Source organism: Ursus arctos, unplaced genomic scaffold (genome assembly GCF_023065955.2).
Source record: "Ursus arctos isolate Adak ecotype North America unplaced genomic scaffold, UrsArc2.0 scaffold_23, whole genome shotgun sequence".
Lineage (NCBI taxonomy): Eukaryota > Metazoa > Chordata > Mammalia > Carnivora > Ursidae > Ursus > Ursus arctos.
In genome coordinates, this window is record NW_026622908.1 from 40,207,680 (window position 1) to 40,226,069 (window position 18,390).

Here is an 18,390-nt window from a genome sequence, read left to right on the forward strand (position 1 = left end):
GTGAAATGTTAAAGTAGTAAAAAGAAAATTCTTTGATAAAGAGATTACATGCTTTTCTTCTGCCTTCCGTTCAGACTTCCTCATGTGTACAGAGTCTACACTTGGGTTTTGCCTAAGCCTTCTTACCTCCCTCCCACAACAAAAATTATCTCAAGAATTAAGACTCTCATACCTGAATGTTTATATAAATACTTACAGGCAAGTTTTATGAAGTTGAAAAATCCACAATAATTCACCATTATATTATAAATCAAAGGAAAAGGCAACCAATAGATAAAATGTTTTTTTATTACCAAATCAAGGTAAATAAAAAAGATTTCTTAGTTACTTCTAGATACTGTCCATATTTGGGTGGGACTTCAGTCCTCACTAAGCCAAAGCTATTTTAAAGCTACCAGACTAGTCAAGCGAGGTTAAAGAAAGGAAGATTTGCTAAGCAAAACTGACAATTTTAGCTTTATTATTAAAAACATTAGACAGTGCCTAGGAAAACGCAAATAAATGTTTTGCATAAAGACCTGATTTACTGCGAGGCCACACGAAACAGGACAACTCAAGACAGTACTGTTTGGTAATGTCCTTCCTCCAATCCTTAATAAAGTTCTGTTCTTATGCAGAACTCTTGAAAACCAGACCTCTCAAATGACAGCCGTGGGTTACACACATACATACGTGCACATAAACCTGCAAACAGTGAACCTGAAGGCACAAGTTCCAGGGACTTATCAGAGGTCACATGGTTCATTTAAACTCAAGCTTTTTTGTTTAAAGTATCAAGCTCACTCCTTTCAGTATGAGCCCCTCTGGCTCTTCAAGGCATGTTTGCCTCTTTTCTAAAAAGAAGCTACAGGAATGAAGACAAAAATAAAATAAGAGCATGTTCCGACAAAACTGTAACCATGTCAGTAAAAGACCGTAAATTTCAGTGTATGGTGGATTTAAATAGGATGTGGTTTTTCCACACTATGTGGCAAGCAGGATTCTTTAACATTGTAAGATTTTAAAAGTGTAATGGCGTCATTTTCAGTCTTTTGTTCCGAAGCTTTTGCAAGTTTTGTAAACATTTTTAAAATAGTAAGGTATAAAAGAACAAACAGGTTTCACCCCAAAACAGCATCTTTCATGAGGTTATTCTTGATTCCCTCCCCATCATGTCTTCAAAAGCCTGAATTCAATCTGAAAAGGCACTAAGTGGCACATACACGATTTAAAACCACATCTGCAGTTTTTCCTTTAGCTTTCTCCCCCATAAAGTGCACAAAGCAGAGTAATAAGAAAATAGACGCAGGCGTGGATCTATATCAGCAAGGAAAAGAAATGCTTCCAACAGAAATGGAAGTATGTTTAAGAATTTGAAGCCACAGGAAAGGTCTGTCTATTAATTTATTACTGCTGAGTTTCAGCTCTTCCCGGGTGATCCCAGATCTGCGTTCCTCTGGACCTGGACCTGTGGCCGTGGCAGAAACCCAGAAATCAGGAGGGGCTGGCCGCATTCTCGTTGGATCCTCTTCTCAAGATGCTATTGAGCTTTTTTGTCCACAGGTGGCCTCCCAGCAACTGCATCCCTCATAGCGGCCTGAGTGGAATTACCCATATGAGAAGTAGCCTGCAAGAGTCCAGTTATTAACATGTAAGTTAATAAAACACAACACAACATCAAGAGAAAGACTTCAGATAGAAACTTTCAGAAATCTCCATCTACATCATGGGTAGGTTACCAGAAAATCGGGAAATGAAAATGCAGGTGTCGGGGGAGACTGTGGCAGCAGCTGACTCCCAAAAGAGTTAGCTAAGCCTCTGCTCTGTTACTGGGGTGGGGTGGGAAGCCAGCTTGGCTCCTCACAGCCATCTGACTTAACCGATCCGTTCCTGGTACTCAAAAAAAGAAATCAATCAGAGTCTCAAAGATCTGTACACCTGGAGATCACGTCAGTGTCAAAAACCACTGGCTCTCCGAAAGATTTCAAGCAACAGAGATGCCATCCATTAGCAGAACTCAAAACAAAAATTTCAAAGCTCCTGATTTTCAGTGAAGCAAATTAACCTTGGATGGGGGAGAATCACACAGGAATTGTGACTGAAGAGCAAGCAGTTAGAAGCTTCCCATGAGTAACACAGTATGCCTAAGTGGGAACTTCCTCGCATTAGAGGGCAGTTTTAAGGCATGGAAACAAAATATTAGGAATAAATATTAATATCCTAAGGAAGGATGATACAACGTACTACCTATCGAAAAACAAAAATGGCCAGGGAAAGTTTCTCGTGCCTTCTTTCACTGTGAAACTCTTCCAAATGGAAATACTTTACAATAAAAGCACAAACATCTGTGTGTGATCAACCGGTGGCCTCGTCAGCGGGCACCACTCACCTGCTCCAACACATACGCTGCACCAGAATCAATTGCTCCGCCCAGCTCACGATATTGACCAGAATACCTGATGTATCCCCAAGTAAGAAGTGCAATTAGCAGCAGTCCAACCATACAGTTGAACAGCTGGGCCACAATCTCAAGACCAACAAAGCCAGTGAGGCCTGAGGCTATGTACAAAATCACGATGCCCGTGAAAAGCACCGCGGGGGTTCGGAAGGTGCTGAAGACATTCTTGCTGCCATTGTGTTTGCAGAAGTTCTCATAGAGCTCCTTGATCTCCTCCTCCAGCTCCTGCTGGTAACGAAGGCTAAAGTCCTTCCCACCCATCTTCTTGGTCTTCCTAAAATGGTCCAGAGCAAGCTGCTTGAATTCACAGTGCTTCTCCTCTAGAATGTCTGGAGACAAGTAAGGTTTCTCTCCCCCACAAACCTAAAAAGAATTAAGACATAACGTATTGAAGATCCCTTTGAAAACAAGTGCCCAATGAAACAAGCGAAAACACTGAAAAAGTCAGAACATTTTAAGATATTAGAAATTAACTTTAAATTGATGACCAAAACCAGTAAGAGTCTGGGTTCACTTCCTCTGAAAAGTGCACTGAAATAGGCAGGGTGACATTAACTGCACCAGAAGAAAGGCTTGCTTCGCAATGGAAAGAACCAGAAGACCCCAACTACCAAGGGGACCTGAACACAGCTTTCTTGTCTTGTCATCTTCACATACATTACACAGGATCAGTTTGGGCTTCTGGCGTCAGCAACACGCCCAGGTGATAGATTAGTCAGAGTAAGACACGTGCCCAACATACCTCTTCCATGTTGTTGTAATAAATGTCTTTGGCGGATGCTGCAGCTGCTAAATTGTTGGCTTCAGCAGTGGCCTTTTAAGAAAGGAAAGCATGAACTCTGAGTCCCCTCTTTTAACATTCTACCACAAATACCCAAGTGCCAATGTCCTCTCACCCTGTCCCCATTCTTCCTTTTCTAGGATCCTTCTGCCATTTGTTAGGTTTCCATATAGCCCAATTTATGAGATAAAATACTCCTTTTCTGCCAAAGTTTCTGCCAAAAATCATTCTTATACATGAGTCTCTATCGTCAATTAAACCTCTGCAAATATCATTCCCTTTGCTTCAATTTTAAGTGCTAAGAAATAGACATGGGTCAAAAAAGGGAAAAAAATTTATCTTTCATGAATTCCAACTCTAGCTTCCTTTGTGAAAATGTTTTGCTACTAAGGAAATAAACATCTGGCAGTAAACGGCCTTATGTTCTCCACACGAAAGTCAGAAATTATGTGTTAATGAAATGACATCTTGAAAACAGCAAAATGTTGAAAATAAAAGTCGCCGAAAATAAAAAACCTGGCCAGCGAGTAGTAAATAGGTATGTCAGGACGTGTCCTACTAAAGTAGACAACAGATAACAGGACAATAATTTGTCTAAGATAACTGGGTCTGTTCTACGTGGGTGTAATAAGACCGTGCTCTCACAGTGTGTTTGGTGGCAAGACCAGACCCAGTGAGGGGCCATTCTGCTTTAATTGTACCCCCATGAATATGCACAAAACCCCAGGGGGCGGGGGCGCCTGGTTGGCTCAGTAAGTTAAGCATCTCCCTTCAGCTCAGTCGTGATCCCAAAGTCCTGGGATCGAGCCCCATGTCAGGTTCCCAGCTCAGCTCCCTGCCTCTCCCTGCTGCTCTGCCTACTTGTGCTCTCTCTCTCTCTGTGTCAAATAAATAAATTAAATCTTAAATAAATAAACAAACAAACAAACAAAAATTAAGGAAGGAAAAAAAAAAAGGGCAGTCACAATGCTGAAGAATGTGCTAAAAATTAACATACTTCAGCATAACAGGCACGGAGAGCAATGGCATTATTTTCTTTCCTTTTCTTTCTTTTAAAGAGTTATTTATTTATTTTAGAGAGACGGCATGTACACAAGTGGGGGAAGGGGCACAGGGAGAGAGAGACAGAATTCTCAAGTAGACCACCCCATTGAGCACAGAGTCCTTACGCAAGGCTTAGTTCCAGGACCCTGAGATCATGACCTGAGCGGAAACCAAGAGCTGGACACTAACCGCCTGAGCCACCCAGGCGGCCTGCATTCTCTTCTTAAAGGATGCTACTTCTTGTGTATGGGTCAACAAGGAATCAAACAGTATCATTTAGGATGTCAAACAATTGCTTACCTGAAGCATGGATTTGGGATGAGGCAGATCTTCTCCTTGGTAAATTTTAATATATGCCTTAGAATATAAACATAAAAACAACTGTGAAAAATGTGATTCTGTCACATTTAATCATACTTTAATTTTTAGAAAGTGGCCATACAACTGCATTTTCCTAAAAACCTAGATCAACACCCAGGAATTAGCAAAAACACAACACACCTTGGAGTGCATGTTAGCATTTTTAGTTAACTAAAACTGTTCTCAAGCAGCACAAGCCTAGCAAGGCTAGGAGTCCCACCAGATTCCCCATGCACACTGGCCTCACCACTACCTGTGGGCACAGTGACCGTCCGCCTTGAAGTAGCCATGTCACATCTAGGTACCGTCTCCTCCTACTCACGGCAACTTCCTAACCACCTCCTGTCCACACCATCTTCCTTGAGGAACAATCTTCCTTTAGCCACAGTAATTACTCCTCTAAGAAAGTGCAAAGAACATCCATTTGGTTCTTAGACCGATACTGCCACCCAGTGGCCCACTCCTGGAAGGACACTGGAGGCTCTGAAAATGCCTCTCGCCATCTCCCCCATGAAACTTGCCCCTAAGCTTTAAAATAATAAAATTCAAGTGAGTTTACAACCTAGATCAGTTTTACCAAAAGTCAAATATTTTGATAATTAAAACCGATATTTACCTTAAAATACTCCAAAAGCCCCCGACAGGTGACTTTTGACCCATTGATCTCCTTTTCCATTAAGTTAGCTGGGTTTAATACATATGGAATCAGGATCTGTAACTGCTCTTTGAATTCACTGGCAATATCTGTTCACAAGACCATGAAGAAGAAAACAGTAAGCCAAACAGGTTTATTCAACCAAGCTGAGCATAAAATGCAATCTTCAGTCTATTTTAACTGTTGTAACACTTGCTAGTTAAAAGTGAGGGGGTTGGGTCGCCTGGGTGGATTAGTCAGTTAAGCATCTGCCTTCGGTTCAGGTCACGATCCCAGGGTCCTGGGACTGAGCCCCGCATCAGGCTCTCTGCTCAGCAGGGAGCCTGCTACGACTCCCTCCCCCTCTGCCTGTTGTTCTGCCTACTTGTACTCGCTCTGTCAAATGAATAAATTTTAAAAATCTTAAAAAAAAATAAGGGGCGCCTGGGTGGCTCATTGGTTAAGTGTCTCCCCTCGGCTCAGGTCATGCTCCCAGCATCCTGGGATTGAGTCCCACATCTGGCTCCCTGCTCGGTAGGGAGCCAGCTTCTCCCCCACCCTCTGCAGTTCCTCCTGCTTGTGCTCTCTGTCAAATAAATAAATAAAATCTTTAAAAATAAATAAATACAATAAAGTAAAATAAAATAAAGTATTGCCTTCCTTTTCAAGGCTCCTTTATATTGCTAAGTTGTTTTTATGAAAGACTGTACCAATTTATACCTCTCCCACCAATGTGTAAGAAGGCTATTACAACTCTCAACACACTAGAGATTTTTTCAAGATTTTATTTTTAAGGGGTGCCTGGGTGGCTCAGTTGGCTAAGCATCTGCCTTTGCCTCAGATCGTGATCCCGGGGTTCTGGGATCGAGTCCCTCATTGGGCTCCCTGTTCAGCAGGGAGACTGCTTCTCCCACTGCCTCTGCCTCTCTTTCTGTCTCTCATGAATAAATAAATAAAATCTTTAAAAAAAAAAAAAGATTTTATTTTTAAGCGGTCTCTACACCCAGTGTGGGGTTCAAACTGAGCAGGGAGCCTGACGCGGGACTAGATCCCAGGACCCTGGGATCATGACCTGAGCCAGAGGCAGATGCTTAACCAACTGAGTCACCCAGGCACCCCAATGAAAACTGTTTTTTTTTTAAACAGTAACAGAAATTATAAACAATGGGAAGACAGAATATTCAATAAATGATGTCAAAGTATTGGTATCTACAGAAAAATAGAAAATGGTCTCTACTTCACACGTATCAAAATTAATTCCCAGTGGATTAAACACGTATATGAAAGACAATACTTGAAAGAGAGAGACAAACAGAGCAAGGGAGAGTGTGTGCGGGTGTGTGCGTGGAGAAAGGAAAGGATTTTCTAAACAAGACTTAAAAAATCACTACATAAGATCAAAGGTGAATGAATTAAATCACATTAAAACTAAGGCACCATAAAAAAAAAAAGACAAGACAGAAGATGGGAGAAGATATCTGCAACATATAACTAACAAAGAATCATATCTTAAAATACACATATAGGATCTATACACTGCAGAGAAAGACAAACCCAATCTAAAACTGAACAGGCGTGAATAGGAATTGCAGAGGAAAGGAACCATAAATGTAAATAAATATATGAAAAGATACTCAATCCCATTAGTAACCAGAGAAATACAATTTAAGGCCACAGTGACACACTGTTTTATACCACTAATTTGGCAAAAATTAGATGTCTGATAACACTAAGCATTGCCTAGGATATGGATCAACAGGAATTTCTATATATACCGATGAAGGGAGCATAAATTGGAACAGACACTTTGGAAAACAATCTGGCATTATCCAGTAAAGGTGAAAATACACAAATGCTAACATCCAGGAATCCTGCTTTTAAAGCACATACCCTTGGGAGACTCCCATATATCCACATACACTAGAATGTCTGCAGCACTGTTCATAACAGCAAGAAAGGGGAAAAGCTCACATTTCCATGGAGATTAAATTGTGTTATATTCGCAGAAGGCACAGTTATACCACAGTAAAAGTGAATGAACTAATAAACTACATGCAGTAACACAGATAATCTCAGAAATAAAACACTCAGGGGCGCCTGGCTGGTTTAGTCAGTTGAGTGTCCAACTCTTGATTTCAGCTCAGGTCATGGGATTGAGCCCCGTGTCAGCTCTGCACAAAGCGCAGAGTCTGCTTAAGATTCTCCCTCTCCCTCTGTCCCTCTTCTCGCCTGCATTCGCACGCACACTCTCTCTCTCTCTCTCAACTAAATTTTTTTTTTTTAATTTTTAGAAGATTTTATTTGAGACAGCATGAGAGAGAGAGACAGAGAGAGAGAGAGAGAGACAGCATGAGCAGGGGGGAAGGGCAGAGGGAGAGGGAGAAGCAGACTCCCCGCTGAGCAGAGAGCCTGACTCGGGACTCGATCCCAGGACCCTGGGATCATGACCTGAGCCAAAGGTAGACACTTAACCAACTGAGCAACCCAGGCGCCCCTAAAATTTTTTAATAAAAAATAAGAAATAAAACACTCAATGAAAATAAAGTTGGCCACATACTATTTTTTTAAGTTCAAAATTAAACTTAGCAACAGACTAAGTGATTCAAACACAAGTAATGATTTTTTTTAAAAATTCAAGGGCAAAATAAGCAAAATTTAGAATAGTGGTTATTTCTGTGGAGAGGCGGGGAGATGGGATAGGAAGAAGCACACAGGGATAGCAAATAGTACTGGTAATGTTCTAGACAATAGACTGGCAAACTACAGCCCTTGGGCCAAATACAGCCTAACTGTAATTGTCATTAGTTTTGTTGAAACACAACCATGTCTTCATTTATGCTTTGTCTATGGCTGCATTCTTGTTTTAACAGCAAAGATGAATGAATAATTGCATGGCCCACAAAACTTAAAATATTTACTACCTGGTCCATTACAGAAAAAAATTTGCCACTTCTGGTTCTAGATAAGTTGGGTAGTAGGTTCATGATGTTCATTACCTGAGGTTTTATATCTTACATATATAAGTTCTACGTATCCTTTCATATGTGTAACACTTTTGCATTCTTTTGGATACCTAATAGTACATTTTAAAATTTAATGATAGCTCATTATTTTAATTTGCTTTCATTTCTGTTGTTGCTAGTTAGACCAAACTTTCTCCCATCTTGGTTCGTCAGCTGATTTCCTTTTCCCCTACCAGGGGCCTATATCTTAGAATATAGTCACTCTTCACAAAGTCAACAAATACACTATCTTCTATGATGTATACTATAATCACTGAAATATTTTCTCCAGTTTGTTTGCCCTTTTTTTAATATGCATAAAATTATTAGATATTCAAACCTATACCATTTTTCCTTGGCAATTTCTTTTATTTCTCCTAATTTTAAAGAGTCCTTCCCCAATTCCAGAGGTCTAATAAAATTAAAATTTCCCCCATGCTTTAATTTTCGTAATTTAACTTTGTAATCTACCTAGAATTTATTTATGCCTCATAAATTAAAATCTACATGACATTTTTCTCTGATTAGTAAATATGTACTCCTCATCTCTACCGATTCCCATCCCAGCTTAAATAACTGATCAATTATAAGATCTCAAGACATCAAAAAAAAATTTTGGTTTTTTAATCGTCTCACCTAAATAAATGGGTACCAATCTCCCATCCAAATACTCTTGATTCTATAGTCTCCTCAGGATGGCGCCAAAGTACAGCTTTCACCAATTTTACCCGTATTACACATTGTCTAGTGGCTTCATATATGATAAAGGTGATATTTCAACCAGTGGGGGAAGTTGGACTATTCAATAAATGCTTTTGGGACAAACGGGTAGCTATTCAGAAAATAGGATGGATCTAAACTGGATCGTAACTTATAATGTGAAAAATAAAACTACAAAATTTCAAGAAAAAAAGTGGGACAAATTCTTTATAACTTGGAGTGAAAAACCACAAAATAGTGTACACACTATGCTATTCTGTGTATATTCATATTTGCTTGCACATACTAAAGAAACTCTGGGAGCCTTAAAAAAATGGAAGAGACGGGCGCCTGGGTGGCTCAGTCGTCAAGCGTCTGCCTTCGGCTCAGGGCGTGATCCCGGCATTCTGGGATCGAGCCCCACATCAGGCTCCTCCATTGGGAGCCTGTTTATTCCTCTCCCACTCCCCCTGCTTGTGTTCCCTCTCTCGCTGGCTGTCTCTCTCTGTCAAATAAATAAATAAAATCTTAAAAAAAAAAAAATGGAAGAGACTTTTCACTGAATACCTTTTAATCCTTTTTGGGATTTTAAACATGTGAATGTATTACCTATTCCAAAACGAAACAAAAAACCCTTTTTTTATGGTGCCAACTGTTATCATACTAGAAACTAGCACAATGTAGACACCACAGATTGTTCCTACATTGATTTTACCCAGATTTAACAGACCCTCAGCTAGTCATGCCTCCATAAAGGCTGTACCAGAACACTAGTTTTAGACTCGGAACAGACAAGAACCAGCTCCTGACAGACAATCTCAAAATCTCATGGCATCAAAGAAGGTTGTGCCCTAAAACTCTTCTGTTTAATTTCTAGCTAAACAACTCAGTGGTTACTGCATGAGGTCTCTCTGCGCTAGAAAATATGAAGATGACAGTTTTCTTTATGGTTATGGCAGAGTCATCTGTGTCTGATGAAAGGGTCTCAAAAGTGAGCTAATCTAGCTGACAGGAAGCAGCAGGTGAGCAGCGATTGTACCAAAACTAAGATTGTTTGGCAAGTGTTCACCTCTGAATAAACAGTCATTCTTTAAAAAAACAAACAAACAAAAAACAGCAAAATAAAACCACTAAAATCATCCTGAAGTATCTGGGAGACATTTGCAGAAAATGTTAACTCGTTAAATTTAAATGTTCTACAGTAATTACTTTAAGGTCCTTCTGTGGATCAGCCCTAACTGCTCTCAAGTTAATGTTGTCTTTTCCAGGTTATGTGGAATGGGGCTTGCCGGATCTCAACCAAGTCACCCTGCAAGTATATACTTCAGAAAAGACAACATGCAGGCATTTTCTTTAACTGTGAAAAACACATCGGCTCCATTTACAGGTCCCCCAAAATAAAGTTTATGTGGTTCTCAATCAAGCACTTGCCAAATACTCCAAGCCACCAAGTGTTTGCAATTTTGCATCCAGTTTATGCTTCACTCAAAACCCCTCAATACCCTGTTTAAAAGGTTCCCTAAAATTACAAAATATCCATCTGCAAAGCCCCTAAAAAGTACACAAACCTTTGCAGAGCTAATAAGAATTCTTTATGAACAATCCTCCTAACGACTATAGTTCCTGAAACAGACACACAAGGCAGACTATAAATACATATATATTTTTAAAAGAATTTATTTATTTGACAGCGCACGCACACGCAGGGGGAGCAGCAGGCAGAGGGAGAGGGAGAAGAGGGAGAAGCAAGCTCCCCACTGAGCAAGGAGCCCGATGCGGGACTGGATCCCAGGACTCTGGGATCATGACCTGAGCTGAAGGCAGACGCATAACCAACTGAGCCAACCAGACACCCCTAAATATATTTTTAAAGTAAAACAAAAAAGGAAATTTTTATTTTTCAAATCTTTTCTTTTAAAAACATAATTATAAATATACATTTTTAAATAAATAGGATCATACAACATATACTACTATGCAACCTTTTTGCATTTAATAAGATGTCATAGACATCTGTGCAAACACAGATAGATCTATCTATACTTTAACCTTTTCAAGGACTTTGAATAGGGGCGCCTGGGTGGCTCAGTTGGTTAAGCATCTGACTCTTGATTTCGGCTCAGGTCATGATCTCAGGGTCATGAGATGGAACCCCACGTCAGGCTCTGCAATGGGCATGGAGCCTGCTTAAGATTCTCTCTCTCCCTCTCCCTCTGCCCTTCCTCCCTGCTCTCTTAAAAAAAAAAAAAAAGGACTTTAAATAACTTTTAAAATTAACTTTTAAAGGTGCAAATGTACCATAATTTAACCAATTCCTCAAAAACACCCATTTGTTTCGAATTATTCCCTATCGTAATAACGGTACAGTAATATATACCCTTGTCCATGTATTTTTACCCACTTATTTGGATAGTTCCTTAAGATACTTTCCTAAAAGAGAAATACTGGATCAAAGGATGTAAACATTTTAAATTTTGATACTAACCCATAAAGACTATGAATTCGTACCAATTCATTTGCACTTTCTCAATTATTGTGATGCTACGCATATTTTCACGAGTATATACTGACCATTTGTACTTCTTCCTTTGTGACTTGCCTTTTCACGTAAGAGAGTAAGATTTTAATCCCATAAGTGTGTTTTAAAGTTCAATGATGGATGAGGGAAACAAATAGTACATAATTATGACACTAACAGCTGCTTATACAGAACTGTTCCCTATTTTACAAATAAAATAGGAAAATTAGCACAATGAATATTTAGTGATAAGTTGTTCATAAGTTTTAAATACATACAGGGTTGAACACTATCCAACAAAATGCACATCCTCCTGGAATCTCAGGACATGACCTTACTTGGAAATTACAGATATAACTAGTTGAGATCATACCAGATTGGGGGGCAACCTAAATCCACACAGCAGTGTCCTTATAAGAGGAGAGAACGCACAGAGACACAGAAAGAAGGCACCCATGTGATGACAGAGACCGGAGTGACGCACGCAGCTCCGAGCAAACCCCAGAAGCTAGGAGAGGAGCAGGGAGCGGATTCCCCCTCAGAGCCGCCAGAAGGAATCAATGCAGACGCCATGATTTCAGAATTCTGGTCTCCTAAACCTGTTAGGCAGTAAATTTCTGCTGTCCTAAGCCACCCAGTTTGTGGTGCTTTGTTACAAGAGTCCTAGGAAACAGATACAAATGCACACCCAACAGTCATACAAAATTTCAAAAATCGGGGTTAGAAAATGTTAAAAAGCTCTTCCTATTTCCTGGAATGACATAATAAAAGTGAATTTTGAAACAATGTTTTTGAAACATTAAAATGCTTAAAAACACAGCGAAATGCCTTTTTGCAGGTTTATACTTGATAACCTGAGAACACGCTGAGGCTCAAGTGTACACGGGAGTCACTGAACCCACCCCCTCCTCAGCAGCCTCATTTGGGAATGCCCTGGACACCTCCCCTCCCAGTGATGAACAAACCCGAGTTTAGGTTTGGTGAAGGTATGTCTAATAGTCTAGTAAGAGTGGTAAAGCCTGAAGGAACACATCATCTACACACTCAACTTTCTCTCCATACTCCACTCAGAAAAGTCACTTGCAACTGCTTTTGAAGGAAAAGGTTCTAGCTCCAGTGTGGCCTGAGCAGATTTCTCTCTAAAGCCAGACCCCAAACTTGGATTTCTGCATTGCCATCTAATAGGCTCTGGAAGTCTCCTGCTCAGGAAAGCTGCCAACCACATAAAAATATCACACAGTGACAAACAGAAGGTAAAGGTAAGTCTCTCAAACTCAGTTTCTTCTGCACTACGAAGCCCAGCTGGAATGTAAATCTTAAACTGAAAAAGTACATTAATGTTCTTGGATCAAGTAAGTCAAATAAATTGAAAATGACATATGTTTATTACGAGGCTATGAAAAACTTCCACTTCAAAAGGTAAGTTCTCCTGGAACCTAAACATTATATACCCTCTAAATTATGTCTGCAAAGTAACAGAACTTCTGCTTTAGCCCAATATGATTTTGGGGCAAAAAGAATCTAGATGTGAATCTCTGCCCCCTCCCGGCCCCCCACTTACTAGCAGAGTACTTTCAGCAAGTTCCTTAACTTTCCTAAGCCAGTTTGCTCATCTGTGAGATAAAGGAGACAGTATCAGCTTCTGGAAGCACTGGGAGCATGAAGTAGGAAAGCTAGCACAGTGTTGGTGCTATGGTCTGAATGTTTGTGTCCCTGCCAAATTTGTATGTGGAAATCATAACCCCTAAAGGTGAAGGTATCAGCAGGCGTGGCCTCTGAGGGGTGATTAGGTCATAGGGAGGAACCCTTGTGAATGGCACTAGTGCGCTTGTAAGGGAGACCCCACAGAGCTCCCTAGACCTTCCACGCATGAGGGTACAACCAGAAGTCTGAGAACAGGAAGACAGCCCTCACCTAACCGTGCTGGCACCCTGACCTTGGACTTCCAGCCTCCAAAACCATGAGAAATAGATTTCTGTTGTTGATAAGTGTATGGCATTCTGTTATAGCAGCCCAAAGAGACAGGCGGCGGGAAATACAGCGGAGCCTCAGGAAATGGCAGTTATTTTTATTCCTACTTTACTGGGAAGCAGAGCAGCTCAGGTAAGTTTATAAACAAAGGTGCTAGTTTAACACATGTGTAAACTGAAGGCCGGGCATTACGTGACTCAAGGTCTAAATGAATAAGGAACGAAAATAAGAGAATGGAATCCAAGAGTCCCAACTCTAATTTCTCTAAGCCACCACCTAGTCACCACTTCCTGATACTCACGTGACCCGGCACCAGGCTCTGCGCTAATTACAAAGAAGATGAAAACACAGCCATGCCGTGTATCACATACCTTCCTTTGGGGCCTTAACTGTACTTGATAAGTAACAGCTGACCAATGTTTAGTGTTCCTTCATTTAGCGCTTTTATCTCTTGTAAACCAGTAATTACAACAGGCCTCTTAGAAAGATCGTTCATGAATCTGACCGCCCCCATCTCAGATGGAAAGTTAAGGTGAACTCTAACGGTCACAGTAAGGCAGAAGCAAAACCTGAAGTGGACTCTAAATACCATTCTCTCTAGGAGAATGGGCTGCCCCTTCTCAGCATTCACCGAACCGTAAGTGACATTCTCAGATCATTGCTTAATTCCAAACATCGAACCACAGGTCTAAAGTAACATCATTTGTAACACACCTTTCAATTTCCCATCAAAGTCAGGGCTTGTGGCCACCTGGAGTCCTGGGTGTGGTAGGAGAAAACAGGTGACGCTGGAGAAGCAAGAGTGAATGTGGTTTCGGACATTCTGAATTTCCTCGTGTTGATGTTCTTTTACCTGCCAATGAAGACCAACAATTGACAAAAGACCATTTGTTTTTCTTCACTAGGAACTGCTAGTATAGGACAAAGGAAAGATTTCCCAACTCTGATGGACCAGAGCAGCCTACGTTTTGTCCAATGAGAAAACTCAGAACCCTAGAACCAATAAATGCATACATTTGATTAACCATGGTTTGGCTCCCATAGCAACCAAAGAACAGGGGACTAAAGAGTTTCTTAAAAAACAGCATTGCACAATACTTCGGAAGAACAAGGGAAGGTTTGTGGGCACGAAGCAGGATCTAACGAGTTAGCAGTGATTGACAAAGGACTCCTGTATTTTAATTTCGGAGATCGGGCTAAGCCTGTTTATATCCACCCCAAAACAAGTAAGAATTTTGAAGAACAACAACAGAACTGAAGTTCTGAATATGACATTCTAAAGGCACATAACAGAACCTGGTGCAAAATATGAAACAGAAACCACGATCAAAGCTTGGGCCAGAGTCAGGAGACCTTCAAAAATCCTTCAAAGCCAGAGTCCTTCCCTGCAATCCCTGTGCGCTCCATATCCAGGCTCTTCACTCCTACGTGAATACCATTAGTGTACTAATATTCATAAGTATTTAACACACTTAATAGAATTTTATATAATCTGCCTTAAATACTACAGCTAAAGGCAAATGAGAAAGTTACCACTAGTTTATATTTCTACTTACCTGTAGACGCTTATCCAAAAAGGACATCCCTCCCTGTAGTCCATAGTTGTATTCATAAGGGAAACTCCAGTCTCGAACCAAAAACATCAGTGTCTATTTAGGAAAAGAACAGAACATATTATAAGGTTGCATAAATTCATTTTCAAAATAACAACTGAAATACTTCCTTGCATAGAGCCAGCTTTTTCAAAGGGGGCAAGAAATTGTGAAGGATTTATTTCTTCTGTAAAGTCTTAGAAACCTTATAAACACTAGAAGGACATGTATAAATCAAATGTGAGGTGAATATATTTTTGTTCCCATGGGTTGATAAGAGCAGAAGGAAGAGATTGAGGAGATGTTAAACTCAGGACTCTGCTCTAAAGGCAAGCATGAGGAACGTGGTAAAGGACAAGAAAACAGCATGGTACAAGCGAATAATGAAATCAGATCTACTTTTAATGTTAGAAAGAAAAACTATAAATAATAAACAAATAATAATACTTAAAGCTTCGCTAATCTTATTGAGGTAGCTATGCATTTTCATCCTTGTGAAACAACTGGCTAAATAAAGCAGGAGCCAGAAAACTTTTTCATAAAGGACCTAAGAGTAAGTATCTTAGACTCTTACAACAAGAAGTAGCTATGGAGGGCGCCTGGATGGCTCAGCTGGTTAAGCGTCTGCCTTTGGCTCAGGTTAGGATCTCAGGGTCCTAGGATCGAGTCCCACATCAAGGTCCCTGCTCAGTGGGGAGTCCACTTCTCCCTCTGCCCCTGCTTGTGTGTGTGCTCTCTCTCTCAAATAAATAAACTCTTAAAAAAAAAAAAAAAGCAGCAGCTATGGACAAATGAGTGTAACTGTGTTCCAATAAAACTTTATCTGCAATTTAAATGTCAGTGGCCACAGCTAGTTTACACATGTCGTGAAATAGTATTGCTTTTTTTATTTCAACCATTTAACAATATAAAAACCAGGGTGCCTGTGTGGCTCAGTTGGTTAGCACCTGCCTTCGGCTTGGGTCATGATCCCAAGGTCCTGGGATCGAGCCCCACACTGGGCTCCTTGCTCAGCGGAAAGCCTGCTTCTCCCTCACCCTGGGCCTGCCGCTCCCCCTGCTTGTGCTTGCTTTCTTTCTGTCAAATGAATACATAAAATCTTTGAAAATAAAAAATAAAGAAATAAAAATATAAAAACCATTCCTAACTCACAGGTCATATAAAAACAGGCAGCTAGCCTGCTGATCTCTGAACTAAGACAAAGACGTGAAGGGCATGTGGGTGGCTCAGCTGATTAGGCATCCAAGTCTTGGTTTTGGCTCAGGTTATGATCTCAGGGTTGTGAGATCAAGCCCCATGTGGGGCTCAGCACTCAGCAGGGATCTGCTTGAGATTCTCTCTCTCCCTCTGCCCTCCCCCAACTTGCATTTGTGCCCTCTAAAATAAATAAATAAATCTTAAAAAAAATAAATAAAACAAAGACATGAATTACATTTACAGTTAGCATTCTACCTGGAAGGGTTTTTGGAAAATTTCATCCATTGCCAGACGACCATATTCCGTGAAGAGCTTTAAAAAAGAAGAGTTAATGGTTTGTTAGGCAAAATTATTTAAAGTATTTCTACAGCTATTATTTAGCAAAGAATTCATTTAACAGACTCAATGCTACTTATGAGACCAAAGTTCTACAGTTTCAAAAGCCTGGAGAGCCATGAACCTCAAAATAATCTGTTATTCCTCTGTCTCACATTCCATATCCCAATTCATTAGCAAACCCAGAATCCAACCGCTCACAGCTTCCACGTGACTTGGAATATTACGACAGCTTCCTAACTGGTCTCCCTGCCTCGGCCCCTGCTCTGTCCCCAGACTATTCCCAGGACAGCAGCCACAGTGGCTCTGTGATAAGGTTAGTTAGATCACATCGTACCTCTGCTTAAAACCCTCCAACCTCATAGCAGAAAAGGCAGTCCCTTCCAGTGAGATCTGGCCACCCTGGCCCTCCTCACTCTTCCTCAAATATGCTGTGAACACTGCTGCCTTACTGCCATTGTTCCAACCCCTCCTTCTGGCTGTAAGGTTGTCCCCCCAAATAACTGTACAATCTGCTCCCTCACTTTTCATGGTCTTCATTCAAATGGCTCCTTCTCAAAGAAGCCTTACCAACCTTCTACCTCAAAAGATTACAAGTTTCCCCACAATTCTTCTTACCTCACATCTCTTTTAAATATCTTTCCTTAACCTGACTCACTATCTAACATGCTATATTTACTTATTTTGATTAGTGCTTGTCTTCACTACTAGAATTTACGCTCCAGGAGGGCAGGGGTGTTGGTCTGTTCCCTGCACTACTGTATCTCTGACAGCAGGAGGAGCACTGGGCCAAGAGCATGTACGCAGTGCAAAGGACCGAATGACCAAATTCTCTAAGGTCAGGGTTTACACAGACATTCATCTCCAAGTCCTCATGAAGCCTCTCACTAAAAATATAGCAAAATGAAGTTTAACAGTTTAAAAGGTATAAACTCGCAGAATAAAGAGGATGAGAAATGATATGGCAACAAAGAAGAGCTGTCAAAAATACTCTGGAAGGAAAACAGAAAAATGAAAACTATCTCAGGTTTCGGATTTCTCTGCCTTATCTGTGACAGACAGGCCAACAAGAAACAAGCAGATTTTCTCAGCAGAATCCCTGGAAGGCTCAGAAATTAGAAGCACCAGTCACCACGAAGGAAAGGGTGAGGGAGCGAGGCTAACGACTGAAGAAACGGTTCAAAGTCTTCGGAGGGAGCATCTACACTCCCAGATCCTGTTACCTCCCCGTGCTCCAAATCCTCTTCCTGCCCCCACAGAAGACGGGAAGTGTACTGTCTGGAAGGGATAGACCGGGAAGAATTTACACTTTGATACCAAACGCAGCCGAGCGGAGTAAGGTAAGTCCCCTACTTCACTGGAAATGGGCACTTAGGTTAAGGTCTACACACTGAACAGTGAGACTCAGCCTCCCATCCTGCTGGAGCCACTGCAAGCTTCTACCCACCCCCCCACCCCCCGGCAAGAGTTTAAAGAATTCTTCTCTGGAGAAAATGACAGCCCAAGAACAGGCTGCAAATACAGATATTCAGGGGCTGCAACAAACACCCAAATCATCTTGTCCAGTCACCTCACTGTGATCCAAAGCAGTCACCAGGCCGCCCTCTTACCAACGGTCCCGGTCAGATTTTTAACAGCACACTCTTAAATACACGTGGCCAAGAACACCAGAAATTTGAGAGAAGCTACTAGCAAGAAAGACAAAAACTTGTGTCCTTCAATTCTAACATCATACTATATTATTCCTTTTATAATTTCTTCCCCTCCATTTGCTCTGTTACGTTTTACTAAAACACCTCTCATTATTAACAGGTGTAAC

General features: G+C 40.8%; 1 protein-coding gene across 1 annotated transcript in view; it reads right to left on the minus strand.

Annotated features, from left to right (window-relative positions):
* Positions 1-270: 270 nt before the first annotated feature.
* ATL3 (atlastin GTPase 3) overlaps positions 271-18,390 on the minus strand; it is a 43,905-nt gene continuing 25,785 nt past the window's right edge. Inside the window, exons 6-13 of the mRNA XM_026483408.4 lie at positions 16,491-16,547; positions 15,003-15,095; positions 14,161-14,299; positions 5,239-5,366; positions 4,563-4,619; positions 3,180-3,251; positions 2,369-2,800; positions 271-1,606 (exon numbers count right to left, since the gene is read on the minus strand). Of these exons, the coding sequence (XP_026339193.1) occupies positions 1,520-1,606; positions 2,369-2,800; positions 3,180-3,251; positions 4,563-4,619; positions 5,239-5,366; positions 14,161-14,299; positions 15,003-15,095; positions 16,491-16,547 (1,065 nt within the window). The 3' untranslated portion in view covers positions 271-1,519. The remainder of the gene's footprint in view (positions 1,607-2,368; positions 2,801-3,179; positions 3,252-4,562; positions 4,620-5,238; positions 5,367-14,160; positions 14,300-15,002; positions 15,096-16,490; positions 16,548-18,390) is intronic.